We start from the raw sequence: 15,387 nt of genomic DNA, 5'->3' as shown, positions 1-15,387 counted from the left end.
CCACCCAGCACACGCGCCGGGTCGTCAAGGAGACATGGCACAGGACAGCCGGTCACAAGGCCGGGAGGTCAGCTCAAGTTCTGACCCATTCTCCCAGGAAGGCCACAAGGACACATGGGTTCGGACATCACAGGGGAGGAGACTCCTCCAAGGTGAGAAATTCATGCCCTGGTTTTAGGCACTAATGGGTTGGGGTGCTCACTAGTCCTTCTTGGAAAGAGAGTCGGACCGTGTGCTGTGCACAGGGTCAGAGGTGTTCCCTAGGGGCAGGCAGAGGGGTTCTTCTTTCACAGCCTGTTTCTGGGGTGTCTGACAGACTTGGCAGGCCCAGCTGAGGAGCCTGGACATCCAGGGGCCCCAGCACCACCCTCCAAGGTCCATCCACCTGGCCTGTCTGGGCCCCAAGAGTGACAGAGGCTACAGGCAGGAGGCCAAGGCCTCTTTCTGTTGCCTCTCTGAGGAAAGGAGGCGAGCCAAAGAGACAGAAGGCAGAGCAGAGCGAGGACAACCCAGAGTCTAGGTCCACCACCCCTGCTCACCCTGCCCGTGGGGAAGGCGTCTCGAAGCTGGAGCTTCTGGTCCCACTGACGACCCACGTGACGTCTGCCCAGCAGACCCTCTGATGAGGTACACATTCTTCCCTTCCCCTCCTCCCCCAGACTGGACCGCACAGCCCAGAACGCCAGGTAAGAGCCTCTTTGATTTCCTGCATGTCTACACAGGCTGTGGCCCTGAGTCTTGGAAATGATCCCCCACAACCAGCAAGCTGGATGCCTCCGGGAAAAGAAGGGAGCGCCTTACCTGCTCCTGGGAATTCAGGACACGCAGCTTCATCTGCTTCAGGTACGTGGAGGTGAGAGGCATGTTGTAATCAATGATCCCGGAGACCAGAGGAGATGGGGGCTCGCTTTCTGGCAGAAAGAACAAAAGGGAAGCCCTTTCAGTCTGTGCTGGGCCTGTCACCCACACCGTTTCACCAGGGAGCCTGTGGAGGAAGAAGTGGCTCTGAGAATGGGCAGGGGGGAGGTGTGGGCTGGTGGCGTCCCCACCATGTCTGGCCCACAGACATGGGCTGCATGGTGCTGAGAAACATACCCGATCAGTGTCAGTGTTTCAGAGGCCTAACATGTTAAAAAATGACTTTTGACCGGGCTCAGTGGCTCAGCCTGTCATCCCAGCACTTTGGGAGGCCGAGGCAAGTGGACTACCTGAACCCGTGAGTTTGAGACCAGCCCGGGCAACTTGGTGAGACCTCATCTCTGCTTCCAAGTAGCCTGTAGTTTTGGCTACTTGGAAGGCTGAGGCGGAAGGATCGCCAGAGCCCAGCAAGTTGAGGCTGGGGTGGCTGTGAGTATGCCATGGCACTCCAGGCTGGGCGGCAGAGTGAGACTCCAACTCAAAAAAAAAAGTGACTTTCTGGCTTCTTAGAAAAATGGAGTATCTGACCATGTGGGACCCCACCCCGATGGCGGGTAACCACCGCAGCTGAGCAGTCCTCACTCTGCCAGGAGGGTTGTGTGCGCTCCATCCTGCCACAGACCACCCTAGTCCTCATTGTACTGCACATCTTTGCTGTGTTGTGATGCTTGCCAGGACCTTGAAAGCATGCACGCTTCCAACCCTGGTGAACACGTGCCTCCCCCAGTCCACCCCCACCCCCAGCATCCCTCAGAAGCACCCTCAGGCATCACATAGCTCAGGGTGCAGCACCCCCGAGTTCTCATCACATGCAGAGTGGCTCTGCCCCTCCCATTTACTGCCTTTCTGTCCTAAGATCAAGGCAATGCATATTCTTCTTGTAGAGAATTTGCAAAGTGCAAAAAGATGTAAAGAACAAATGTAGAGCCATGGCTGCACCAAGCAAGTCGGCATGTGCTTCTGTGCTTCTGTTGATGGTTTCTCTGTGGTTTTCCTCTTCATGTACTTGCTATCACAGTGCAAGCAGGGAGCCACAGTCTGCTTTTACAAAGTTTTTTTTTTGCTTAGCATTTTGTCACAGGCATTTCTCCCCCCATCGAGAATCTTGTTTTGCTTTGTCAATATAATTTCTATGGCTGTGTAATGTTTTACCATAATCTACCTAAATCACTCCCTTGTGATTAGTTCTTCAAGGTGTTTCCTATTGGCTACTATAAACAACACTGCAGGGAACATCTTTGCACATAAAATAGCAGTCTGAATTTCTGCTCTTTGCCCTTCTGGAACAGATTCCAAGACATAGAGTTCATGGATTAAAAGGTAGTTGATATGGAAGGTTGAGGTGGAAGGATTGTCTGAGCCCAGCAGACTGAGGCTGTGGTGGCCGTGAGTGTGCCACTGTACTCCAGCCCAGGCGACAAGCGTGAGACTTCAACTCAAAAAAAAAAAAAAAAAGGTATTTGATAACTCCCCACATCTCTGGCTGCGCTGTCAGGGAGGCGTCTCAATGATCTGCTCCCTGCCCTCCTCACCCCGTTTCCAAAGACCCCAGGCCAGGTTGACTTTTCCCAAGGCCTTGGAACAAAATGTTCCATGGATGGGCTGGAATTTGAGCAGCATGAGAAAAAGTGGGAGCGACTTCTAGACCAGCCAGAGTCTGCCCTCCACTGTCACCACCATAGCCAAGGACAAGCTGAAGGGGAGACGAGTGGCAGGACTGAGGGAGGAGAAATGCATCTGAGGGCAAGCTGCTCTCTACCTGCCTCTCCAGAGCCACAGCCCAGACCAGAAGGGTTCCCGCAGCCCTGGAAACGTAGGGCCCCATGACAGTAGCCGGATACCAGAGGCTTAACTGGTACAGGGCTTCTGTTGGGGGTGACAAAAAGTTTGGAAACAGATAGTTGTGACGCTTGTTCAACAGTGTGACCATAACACCTTAAAATGGGACAATTAAAGGTTATCTAACATTTATGTGACATTTTAGGTCAAGCTCGGTGGCTCAGCCTGTAAGCCCAGCACTTTGGGAGGCCGAGGTAAGTGGATTGCCGACACCTGCGGGTTCAAGAACCGCCCGGGCAATTGATGAGACCTCATCTCTACAAGAAATAAAAAATTAGCCGGGTGCGGTAGCACTTTCCTGTAGTTCCAGCTACTTGGGAGGCTGAGGCGAAAGGATCGCCAGTGCCCAGCAGGTTGACACTGGGGTGGCCATGAGTGTGCCACTGCACTCCAGCATGAGCAACGGAGTGAGACCTCAACTCAAAAAAAGGCATATTTTATGTTGCAAATATTTTAACCACAATTAAAAAGGAAAGAAAGTCTCTGTAAGTAAGGGGTACAATTACCCAAAGAAGACAAGGGGAGCCCCTATTTGGCCAGGACCTGCAGACAATGGTGTCCAGAACCGACTGGTCTAAGTGGGGGCTGTGCACTTCTAGTGACTACAGATGAAGTCACATTTTTACAAAGTTTTATAGAAATGCAGAGCTTAGTTTTGCTTTTTAAAGCTATGTTGTCACGCATAGGATGTTTCACGTGTTTGTTCTTTGAGGAAGAGGTAAATGTCCCCAATAAAATGGCTAAGAAACGGGCTTGAAGTGGGCTACCCCTCCATCTTTGCTTTAAAGAGAATTCCTCAGGTTCGAGGACATGTGCCCAAATGCGTCTCCACCCCATCATCAATCTAGACCTCACTTTCTTAACCTGGGGCCTTTCAGGCCCTGGGCCCCCAGAACCGACCAGGTCAGCTGCAGTATGTCAGGCAAACATTCTAGTGATGACACTGAGATGGTGTCACTGTCACTCAAAAACTGTGGGTGCTGTTTTCAGAGCATGGATCTCCAGCCTGCGAATCCTGCCATTTAGGTGAGGATGTCTGGCACACATGAAGGGTCCCCCTCACCCCATGGCCCCCAGGCAGCCCTTCATCAGGGGCTACAGAGAGTCTCTGGGTTTGGTGGTCACGGAGGCAGGGAGTTGTGTTCCTCTGATGGTCACCCATGTCCTGACTGCAGTGGCATGATCGTTCCTGAGAAAGTGTCTTTAATATAGTCAGCTACAGTTTGGGATAGGAAAAGTAAGATGGTGGCCAGGACTGCATTCTTGGGCGGCAGGAAGGAGTATTCCTTGGACTGCTCCCTCCTCAGCGTCTCCAGGGGTCAGAAACTGCTTCCAGTTCCCAGAGGTGAGCCAGGGCACTCAGGAAGCAGAAGGCAGGATGCGCTGGCCTTGGGGAAGCCAGGGCACCCTGAGCAGACACACAAGCCAGTAGAGAATGCTTCCCACTGGTGTGCAGTGACACGCTTGGCTCTGCACTTCAAGAAGGGAGAGTTCTGTCAGGAAGCAGGACCTCGGTGGGCAGGGAACATTCTACTTGAGGAACTGGGCCATGGACCCAGCAGTGGGAGGTCAGAGCTCGACCACACCACAGGAGAAAGGCAGGTAGGGTTTTCGCAGGGCAGCCCCAGGCTCTGGAGACCATGTATGGTTGCGCTCAAAGAGGATCAGCTTAGTGGGAAGGAGAAGTAGCAGGGGCTGGCAGAAGCTCCAGGTGCTCCCAGGGAGACCAATGCCAGGATGGGGCGAAGGTGTGGAAATGGGACAAGGAAGAAGTGGCCTCCTTGGTCCTGTGGAGGCAGGCTGACCCTGCTTGGTCAACGTGTGGTGCCATGCTCCAGCCACCACAAATACCCCCACCCCTGTGCCCCACTGGCCACTGCTGCACAGAGGGGGCGGAGCTACCGAGGCACTACCGAGGATCACGGGGCCCAAGCCGAAGGCACAAGGGGCACGGGAAACACCCAGGGAAATGTTTAACACCTCTTCGCCAAGGAAAATAAAAACCAGCCCCAGCTGCCCGGGTCAGCTGCAATGTCAGGCAGACATTCTAGCAGTGACACTGAGATGGTGTCACTCAAAAAAGCTGCGGGATCTTTAGCCATGAGTTTTTACAGAGACTTGAGAACAGTCAACAGTGCAGGTTTTTGGCCAAGCTAAGCTAGACACCAGCCGGCATGGTGGGGGCCAAGGACCCTCATCAAGCCAGTTGCCTGGGCAGTGGCCACCCTCGTCTCCCCTGGATGGCACATGAGGAGGTCTCACATACAGCATGGGGGATATCTCAGCCAGAGACGAGGGGAGCCTTTGGGTGCCAGGGCAAGGGTTAAAGATCTCTCAGGAAGGGCTGAGTGGTGAAGGTGTGGGACAGAGGAGCCATGGGACCAGCCAGCCCTGTGACCTTCAAACCTGGAAAGAGAGAGCCCAGGCCTGGGGCCAGCTCACAGGTGACACGGAAATCTCCTTCCCAGGAAGTGAATTGATGGGTCAGTGAATCTTCAAGGAGCACTAGTGTGCAAGCACTCATGGTAGGGATGGATGAGGTAGAGGAGAGGGGGTAGAGGAAGCTGTGTGCAGGAGAGGACCTGGCCCTGGACAGAGTGAGGGTTGGCAGGGTCAGAGAAGGAAGAGCTGAGGTCTGGAGTGGCTGAGGGAGCCTCGCCAAGAGCGTCTGAACAGGACCCAGGCTCAGGCTCCATGCAGACCCTCCTGTTTGACTCTCCCAGGACCCCGTGCTCCCTTTCACAGATAGGGCAACAGCTGCAGAGAGGCGGTGCCACCTCCCCACAGTCCCACAGCAAGCATGACAGCCAGGAGAGGACAGGCCAGCAAGTGGTGCCAGCACAGGCAGGATCCGCCGGGCAAAGGCCCGGGCCGCAACAGGGTCGTGTGCAGAACAACAGGAAGGCAGGGTCTGCAGGGGCCAGGTGTGAGGCTTGGGAACCACACAGAGGAGTCGGCTGGCTGTGGAGGAGCCGAGGCCTGAGTGGACAGAGGAGCCAGCGCTGCCTGCGGTAGCTCCTCATCTCAGTCGATCCTGTCATGTTAAAGGAAATGGAAATGTGTCCCCAGAGGTCCCTCTCCCCCGGAGTTGGGGCCAGGCTGAGGGCACACCCGGTTCTCATGCTCTGTCCTCTCTCGCCTGGACAGGCTGGTGGAAGAGGACGTGGAGTCGGGGAGGCCTGGAGTTTCCCGTCCTCTGCAGACTTCCTGCTCCTCTGTGGCCTCCTTTGTTTATGATCCCAGTGTGGGGGTCGGGTGAGGGGCAGTCGGGGCCCCTAACTCCGCTGGACAAACTGCTGAGCGGGGAGGCCGCTCTGCTTCCTCCCTTTCTTTCCAACACGAGGCCAGGAAGCAAGGCGTTCTCCCGGCAGCCCCCAAGAAGTCCCCATCCTGTTCACCATCCCCTGCTCTCCACCTCCCAGGGCAGGAACCCTGGGCCTGCTTCTGGGGCCGGGCAGGCTCCGGTTTCCCGGCAGGGCCGGAGAGGGAGAGGCAGAGGGGGGGCCGGCAACGCCGGTGCTGACTGCACCCAGAGGCGGCATGGCAGGCAAAGATAGGATTGCCAGGCGTTCGGCTGAGGTGGGGGAAGGGAGAACCTGCCAGCTGGCGGGACGGTCCAGGAGGCTAATGCTTCTGGACATTGAGCAGACAGGGGAGTCTTTCAGCCTGACTCTGCTGGCAGCTTCCAGAAACCACGCCCTTCCCTCTCATCCTGTGTTCAGTATGTGGACCCAGCTTGGCTGGATGGGTTGGGGGCACATCACTGACCCACCTTGGTGGAGGCTGACTGTGTGTCCCTCTGTGGGGCCACCCAGACGTTGGCAGCCTTGAGTCTGGGCACCCTGGTGAAACAACATGGACAGGAAACAGACTGATGTTCCCTGGGCATCCACCGAGGACAGATGCCCTGCGCCCTTACAACCCTGAGAGGCATTACTTCCATTCTGCTGATGAGAAGACAAGCTCTCTGGCTTGACTTCCCTCTCCTGAGATGCCTGGGATGAGTGATTTCACCTTGACACTTCTCCATGCCTCAGTTTCCCCAGTTGTAAACCATGCCTAATCCTCATGGGATCTTAGTGGCTGTTATAATCAGGAGATGCTCAAAGAGGTTCCCTCACCTGCTGGGGGACACACATCAGGGAACAGGGCTGCACACCCTGCTTGCCTGACCCAAAACCACGCTCTTCCACGGCCACACCGTCTCCTGCTCCTTCAGGGTCTTCTCCCTGCTGCCATGGGGACCCACTACTTGGGACACGGAGAGGGTGCTGTGCCCGAGGGCAGGCAAGCACAGCACAGCGCCTGTCTTCCATCCAGCCTGGAGTAAGGCCCCAGGAAAGATGGGCTCCAGCTCAGAGCCCGCTGAGCCGACTGACATTCGAGGCGGCTCCGGCCTGTGTGTGCCTCCCTCCCTCCTCCTCACTCCTCCCTGGGGGTGGGGGCAGGATGGCGGTGGCAGTGAGGACAGGAAACAGGCTGCTGCGTGCCCAGCACTGCCCTCCCAGCAGTACAGACGGCCATGGATGTGGGGCGGAGCCTGCAGCCTCAGGACTCTGCCGCCTGCTGCGAGGAGTGCAGGGGGCGGCGGGCAGCCCCTCCACGCCACCGGGGGCACCAAGGGGAGCGTCCCCCAAATGCCACTGCTCTTGGCCTTGCCGCTGTTCCTCCAGGCAAGCCGGCCTGTGGCTGACTCCGCCAGTTGCTATGGAAACAGAACAGGAAGGGGAGGGGACAGGCAGATGGGTGGGCAGAAACCAGGCAGCCACCATCAGGCACGTGCCCCATGGCCTAGACCCCTGCAGGGTGGGGAGTATGGCAGGGAAAGTCCCGCCCTCCAACTCCCCAGTCCGCCTGCGGCACCCAGTGAAGCCTGGCCCAGGGGGTGTGACTGCTCAGCTCAGTGGCTCAGGTGTGCTGCCCTAGGGCCTCCCGCCTCACCACCGGACTGCGACAGCCACAGCTCGCTCTTCCCGCACGGCAGCCTCGCATCACGTATAGGGATGAGGCCTCAAATCCCATCACCAACCCCATTTCACAGATGAGGAACCTGAGGTGCGGCGAGACGAAGCTACTCACCCAGGACACACAGCTGCTGAATGGCAGCGCTGCGGCTCAACCCACAGAGCACGACCTAGAACCCCGGCCCTAGCGCCCAACTCGCGTCCGTGAGGCCTTCACCAGTCCCACTCCTCTCCCTCTGCTTCAGAAGCTGTCCCACAAGCCCAGAGGCAGCAGCCGTGGTCCGACGGCTCCCAAGAGCAAGAAAGCCTCTGGTCATGGTGAGCCGGCTGGTGTCAGAAGTCACTCCTGTGTGTCAGGGACAACGGCCCGAGAGGAAGCCCGCTCGGTACCCATGCTCCCGTCCTGTGCCATCTGCTCAAGCCTGGCTGCGGACCTTCCTGCCCCAGAGTCTGAGGGTGCCACTCGAGCACACCGGGAGAGACGGCTCACCCTGCAGGCCGAGACTGCGTCCACCCACAGGCAGAACGCCACCGACGGCAGCAATGTGCCCAGGCCTGGTGCCCAGGAGCTGGCACAGCACTGGGAAGGGCCTGGAAACCCTGAAAACTCACGCCCAGGCACTGCTTCTCAGAGCAGCCAAGCGTCAGACCATCTCACTGTGCCAAAGCTGCTGGCAAGCATATGGGCCCCAGGGTTGCCGAGGGCCTCTGGGACATTCAGTGGGAGCAGGTGAGGGCTGAAGCGAGGTCCTTGCTGATCTCACTGGGCAGGATAGAGTTGGAAGGAAGTCAGTGCAAGGAAGCAACACTGGTTGCCCACAAGTGCTCTGGGCATTTAGCTATTTATTTAGAGACAGGGTCTGACTGTGTCCCCCAGGCTGGGATGCAGTGGCATGATCATAGCTCGCTGAGGCCTTGAACTTCTAGGGTGAAACAATCCTCCTGCCTGGGCCTTTCAAAGCACTGGGATTGTGGGTATGCGCCACCACACTCGGCCTGCTGTGGACATTTTAAATTCCGCTCAGTCCCCATGGATTTGCTGATCAGAGGCCATGTGGATGGGAACAGCGAGGAAAAAACCGCCAGCGAGGACTCCCACTGCAGGTGTGCAGGCTACAGGAGGGCACGCGTGTGGACGGGTATGCTCCCGTCCTCAGAGCTGTACAGCCCAGACCGCAACTTGGGGGAGAACCCACCATGTGTGAGGTATGGTGGAGCATCGGGGTGGGATGGAGAAGCCCTTCCCGATGGGAACCAGTGGGGCAGAGAGGGGCTGCCTGGAGCCATGAGGGGCAGGAGGAATGTTTTGTGTTGTTTTTTTAAGTGAAACCTGAAGTTTAAGAAAAGTGAAACGGAATGAGGCTCTCTGGGCAGCACTGCAGACCCACACTGGCCTCTGGGAGTCTTTCGTCATGCCAGCGGTGGCCAGCGCTGCCCATGGGAGAGTCTGTTCCCTGGACAGTCACCGCCAGAGCCCTCCAGCAGTGCCCCTACCTTTGGGCTCCAGGCCGTTGGAATTAAAGTGCATCCTCTTCTGACACTCCGTGCAGCTCATCAGGAAGCGGGTCACGGCCTCTCTCGGGAGGAAGGCATAGGTCTCAGCGATCTGGAGAGAGAAGAGCTCTGCTCATCTTGTGGATCCATGGAGAGGCAACTTGCTACCGGGTCACCAAGGTCTGAGCATGGTGGCAGGCACTTTGGTCCTTGTGAGGCATATCAGGGATTTGAGGAGCAAGGGGCAGGTGTTCTTGACCCTCAGCTACGGAAATGAGTCAGTACTTTTGTGGAAAACCATGTTTTAAAAAATATGAATAATGGAAGTCAAAATACAAAAAGCAAAGCCTTTAAACTATCTGATCTTTAGCCTGTGCTCTTTTTTTATTTCTTGAGTTGGGGTTCACTCTGTTCCCCGGTTTGGAGTACAGTGATATGATCATGGCTCACTGTAGCCTTGCCCCCCTGGGCTCAAGCGATCTCCTGCTTCAGCCTCCCGAATAGCAGGGACTACAGGTGTGCACAACCACGCCTGGCTAATTATTATTTTTTATAGAGATGAGGTCTCGTTATGTTGCCCAAGCTGGTCTCAAGCTCCTGATCTCAAGCAATTTTCCCGTCTTGGCCTCTCCAAGTGCTGGGATTATAGGCGTGAGCCACCGTGCCTGGCCAAACCTATGTTCTAACAAGTAATACTCCTCTCAGAACATTTTATTGCTGCTACTGAAAAATGAGGTTATAAACATTACTCTAGGGTAGGGTCAACAACTGTCCCTCTCAGACTCGGGAGGATTGAGACCTGCTTATGAACTCACTGGCCCTGGGCCTACGCACAAAACCGAGGTCCTGTGAGCTATTTCCTACGAGAGCTCACAGATCAAGAATCTCAGGGAGAGCTGTGAAGGGCTGGTCCAGGGCATCAGGTTTTTCCAACTGGACAGGCTCTGAGATCCCCCATGCTCCCGTGACTGATGCCCAGAGAAGTGGACTGACTCCCTAGGGCCACACAGCTCTTTAGAGGTAGTGCCAGACGAAAGCCATGTTTCAGGTCCCACCACCCCAAAGCTGCCTGCAGAGGGCCTCCCCCATCTAGGGAGGAGAGAAGGGGTGGGGGAGGTAGAAACAGAAGGGGGGGACCTCAGAAAAAGGCTGGACAGGGAGTGGGGAAGAGGCAGGTGTGGGCCCAGTCTCTCTCCTGCTCTGGTTTTTTGGTTTTTGTTATTTTTTTTTTGAGTTGGAGTCTCACTCTGTCACCCAGACTGGAGTGCAGTGGCTGCTCCCGGCCACTGCAGCCTTGACCTGCTGGGCTCCGGCGATCCTTCCGCCTCAGCCTTCCGAGTAGCCGGAATTACAGGCGCTCGCTACCACGCCCGGCTGATTTTTTGATTTATTGTAGAGATGAGGTCTCACTGCCCAGGCGGGTCTCGAACCCTCGGGCTCAAGCAATCCACTCACCTCAGCCTCCCAAAGGCGCAGGATTACAGGCTGCTCTGGTTTTTGGGAAAATTGCCAGCCGCCAGTACCACTGCCGGCCACTGGCTGTCACACACTTCTCCGGAGCCTGGGTCCTCCCGCTACTCTCCACTAAGGGGCAGCATCGCCCAAGCGTTCCCCGTTCCACCGCCTGTGCTGCAGCCGCGGCCGGGCAGGGAACTTGGCCGGGGGCGAGGCGCTGCTCTGGACTGCATGGGCCCTGCCTTCCCTGGGGACAGCGGCTGCTCCTGCTCCTCTGGGGATGATCTCAACAGCCAGGAGGTGGGAGCAGGGGAGGGCGGGGGGGTTGACTGGGGGGTGCGGAAAGTTGGGGCAGGCTGCAACCAGGCCCTCACAGGACAGGCTCGGGCCGGGCTCCCAGCCTGGCCCACCTGCCATGCTGGGGGGGGGGGTTGTTTTTGGTGGCACATTTGTTACTTCTCAGCGGATCTGATGCTCCATGGAGCAGGCAGGCTCCTTGACGAGTTATCTCCCTTCCAAACTCCCTGTCTGATGCCTTCCTCTGGAGGTCGGGGCAAGGGCAAATCCTGGACCTCTGACTGGAGCCAGCGGACAGGAGAATGACAGTCAGGGATGCAGCTGGCTCTCGGCGGGGAGGGGCACCTTTCTGCCGCGCACACACGGAAGAAGTCTGGAGGCAGCATGTTTCCCTCAGTCTGCTGGGTGTGCCCAGCAGGAGGACGACGGCTACAGGAACAAGCGGGCAAGAGGGAAGGGCGTGTGCTGGGTGGAGCGGAGGACTGTGGCTGACCTGGGCCAGCAGACGACCCCCTCAGCTCCCCTGAGATGCAGTACCCTGGGTCCGGCTTCAGGAGAGCTGAGTGGAGGACGTGGGGAAGAAGCCTGCACAGCCAGCGGGCAGAGGGAGGCAAGGCCCACACCTCAGGCAGCCCTACTCAGTCACGCAGAGCTGGCCATGGGCAGAGAGGAGTTCTTCCAAGGGTGCGGGGAGGGCCTGCCACCACGGGCTCTGTTGAGGGCTGCACACAATGCTCAGGGCCCTGCTTGCCCCCATGCCTGCTGCAGGCACAGGAACGGCTCCCTCTCCAGGGGTGAGTCCTGGCCTTGGCAGGGCCCCCAGCACCGTGCAAAGGCTGACTGGTGTGTCCCAGGGAGGGGTGGCACTAGGCATACACCTTCTGGCCCTGGGTCCCACAGAAGGGCCGGAGGGCCAGACCAAAAGCTGGCAGGTGAGGAGGTCTTGGAGTGTCCAAGGACTGGGGAGGGATGGCCCACCCTGCACAGCTGGGAGTCAGTAAAGCGCAAGGCCCATCCCAGCTCTGCGCTGCTGGAGGGACCCACCTGGAGGAGGACACGCCCCCTCCCTTTCCCCCACCTTCTGCAGGCATCTTCTGGTTCACCTTCCTGGCTTGCCCAGGACCAGAAACAGGACCTCCCTTTCTGTTTGCGTGCATGGATGCCACGGGACTACCTGAGCCGAAACCAGGAGGACAATCCCAGCAGATACCCTAGTCAACAGGATGGTGGTTTTCAGACGGTTTGAGAGCTGCAGACCCTGTTCTAGAAATAGACTCTGATGCTGAAGCCCAAACATGAAACAGATAAAGTTGGAAGCGCTGTGTTGGGGGGGGCGCCCCAGGACCCCTGGCTCTGCCAGCTGCCCTCAGCTCCCTGGGCTGCCACCATCTTGCTCTCAGGCCTCCTGCCTGGACATTGAGACCCACATGTGAATGTGCCTTTTGCGCTTTTCCTAGTGGCAAAAACGGAGACTTCACCGGCAGGGACAGCAGGAGCTATTTGCAGAGTCGCTGACTCGCAAGGCCCCATTTTCACTCCCCACTCCGAGGCCGACAAAGACAGATGAGGCCAATCGGGGGGATTTGCACCACTTTACAAGATCCTCCTTCTGCCCTGCGGTGGATTAGCACGTGGTGGGCCTGCAGCAGCTGCTGACCACATCTGGCCCTGACTCCAAAGTGGCCTGGGCAGCTAGATCCAGACTCTGGCACCCGATCTGACCTCCCAGCACCCCAGAAGACAGCAAGGGAGCGAGGGGCCAGCCTCAACCCAGACGGTGTAGAAGCTAGAGAAACAGGAAGCCCCTTGAGAGACGGACCGGCCTCTACGTGGGTTCAGGGGACTGTGTTCAGGGGACTATCCAGAGCCTTCCCCCACTGACGAGACCCCAGGGTGCTCTGGACCTCAGATCACAGAGCACCAGAGGCTGAGTAAGGTAGGGGCCTCCTACTCACAAGAGGACCCCTGCACTGTCCACTGCAAGTGGTCACCTCCCCCTGGCTCAAACATCTCGTCTCAGCAAGTCCCTCAGTTGCCCTGTCTGATCCACTGCTGGGCAGTGGTGGATGCCAGAAAGCCTTTTCCCACTGAAGAATGTGCCTCCTCTACTGCTCTGAACACGTCTGCCCCCTTCCTGCCAGCCCCCTGACTCCTACAGCACCCCAGAAAGAACCCAGAAAGCCCCGCTGCCCTCGAGACTAGGAGGCGGTCCCAGGATTCACCTTTGGCAAGACACACAGAGACAAATCTGAAAGTCCCCAGCCAAGGGCCTGATGCATCCCCCATGGGGCCAGGCTGTGCCCTCTGCAGCCAGCGGCAGGGGGTTCTCTGGGGGCTCTTTCCACAGGCCACAGACACGGCAGGGTCTTGTGTCTGTAGAGGGGGGTTGAGGAGCTAGGCTTGGGTGGGGGGAAATGGGAGCAGACGAAATGAGGGGGACAAAGGCATCCAGGCACCACCCCCTGCCCCCAAAAAAGGAAAAGGGTGGCATGAGAAGGGTGACAGATGGGAGGAGGAGGGGGAGGGAGAGGAGGCGCATGGGGGAGGGAGGTGCCGCCCCTCGGCCTCACACCCGCCACAGGAGGGCCCTGGCCCGCCAGCTCAGCCTTGGCCCTGCTGCTGAAATTCCAGCTTTGGCCCAGCCCCGCTGGCCCGGTGCCAGTCACGTGCCAGCTCCAGGCTGGGCAGCGGGAAGTGGGGCACGCGGCGGGCATATGGACCAGAAGCCAGGAAGTGCAGAGCAGAGGGTTGGCCGGCCGCTTGGGCCGGGACTCGAGCGTCCGCAGGACCGGCCCAGCCCTGCCTCCCGCCACACGGAGACTACAGACCCTGCCATCACAGATGCCCAGGGAGCGCCTGTGGGTGAGGTTTGGGACTGAAGAGGCTGGGGAAGTCGCATGATCTGCCTGGACAACAGCAAGTCTAGGGCTCACTCGCTGACCTCGGAGGTGGTGTGCGGCATTCAAGGTGCAGGATCAGGGGCCTGTAGCCTGGCTCTGAATGTCAGGAAGCGGCCTCGGGCAGGCTGCGTATCTCTCTGAGCCTCAGTTTCCTCATCTTAAAGTGGAGGTCACAGCAGCGCCTGCTTCCTATGTACAACCTTCACACGTGTGAGGCTCAGAGAGTTGGGGTATGGGAGGCATGGAGCCCAGAGCCTGGCACACACTAACTGCCCAGCACAATGGTACTCCTAATGCTGAGAGAATGTGCTGGTCTCTTCAGTCCCAAGAGGCCCAGGCGGGCCCTAGCCTGGGCAGCCCGCCCTTCTCCTATCAGCCTCTGGTAGAAATATCCTCGAACTCTCTTCTCACAAGTCACTTCCCAAAGCAGACCCTCTGAGCAGCAGGAGGGGCCGGGGGATGCACTGCTGTCCCCTGCTTCCCCAAGCCACTTCTCTGAGGCCCCTGGCACTGGGACCATCCTCAAGATCCACTAGGACAAAGGCCACCTTCTAAAGACGAAGACAAAGAAGACCGTTGTATTTTTAAAAACTCAGGCCATAAGGGGAAGTTATAGATTATACAGCCATCTCTACTGTAGTCCAAGGCTATTCACACAGAGAATCTGGGGGGGGGGGCGGGGGGATTTCCACATCTGCCTTGGGTAGGAAAGCCTAGGCACATCTCTGGAAGCTACAGAAAAAGTCAGCATAGAGGGGGCATGAGGACACTGGCTTGCTGCAACTCAGGTGCTATGTGACCTTGGGTAGGTCACGCAACTCTCTGGGTCTCAGTTTCCTTAACTGTGAAATGGGATCTCAGTGCCTTGGTCACAGGACTGCAGTAAGGCTCAAACGAGTATGGAGTGCTTGGTTTACTGGCTTTGTGATGGGTGCTGGGCAAACAGCTCAGGCTGTGCAAGAGCCGTGGCAGAGGCTCAGAGACGGGAGTCACCGGGGACGGGATTAGAACACAGGCGGGCCACTCTGCAGGGCAGGGCCTCTGCCACCACCTCCCCCATCTGTGGTGCTTCCCACCTCTCGATAGCTCTCTTCGGCCTCCCCAAAGCCACTTAGGTGTCACCTTCTCCATGAAGTCCCGGGCTCAGCACGGACCATGCGGTGTCGGCTGGACCCTCTGCAGAATGCCCGGATACCTGGGTCTTGCTCTCTCAACACTGGTCTTGGAGACATCTCTGATTCTCGGGTGTCTTGTTTTGGCTCAGCCTCCCACCCCAATCCAACTGCAGCCTCCCTGAGCGGGACCTCAGGCGTCCTCTGGGAACTCCCTGTCCTGACTTTGCAGGGGAACCAGATGAGCACACACTTGGGAGCGCTCGGGACAGGCTGGACAGGTGGTCAGCGCCACCCCATGGAAGCACTGGCTCCTTTGGTTATTATTATCGCCCCTGCCACCCCCAGCCCAGAACAGGCTACCAGGGGCTGGGGCGGACGCGAGTAAAGCAAACACGGGACAAGGAC

The 15,387-nt window shown here is 57.8% G+C and overlaps 1 protein-coding gene across 1 annotated transcript in view; it reads right to left on the bottom strand.

The window, feature by feature from the left end:
• Positions 1-801: 801 nt before the first annotated feature.
• Positions 802-15,387, bottom strand: part of LOC110595962 (nucleolar protein 4-like) — a gene marked incomplete at its 3' end in the record, with an annotated part of 23,146 nt that continues 8,560 nt past the window's right edge. Inside the window, exons 3-4 of the mRNA XM_021714355.1 lie at positions 9,216-9,327; positions 802-911 (exon numbers count right to left, since the gene is read on the bottom strand). Of these exons, the coding sequence (XP_021570030.1) occupies positions 802-911; positions 9,216-9,327 (222 nt within the window). The remainder of the gene's footprint in view (positions 912-9,215; positions 9,328-15,387) is intronic.

This window comes from Carlito syrichta, unplaced genomic scaffold (assembly GCF_000164805.1).
Source record: "Carlito syrichta isolate Samal-C Ts95f unplaced genomic scaffold, Tarsius_syrichta-2.0.1 Scaffold95862, whole genome shotgun sequence".
Classification (NCBI taxonomy): Eukaryota; Metazoa; Chordata; class Mammalia; order Primates; family Tarsiidae; genus Carlito; species Carlito syrichta.
Note: the sequence above shows the minus strand (reverse complement) of the source record. Positions and strands in the feature narration are given on the sequence as shown.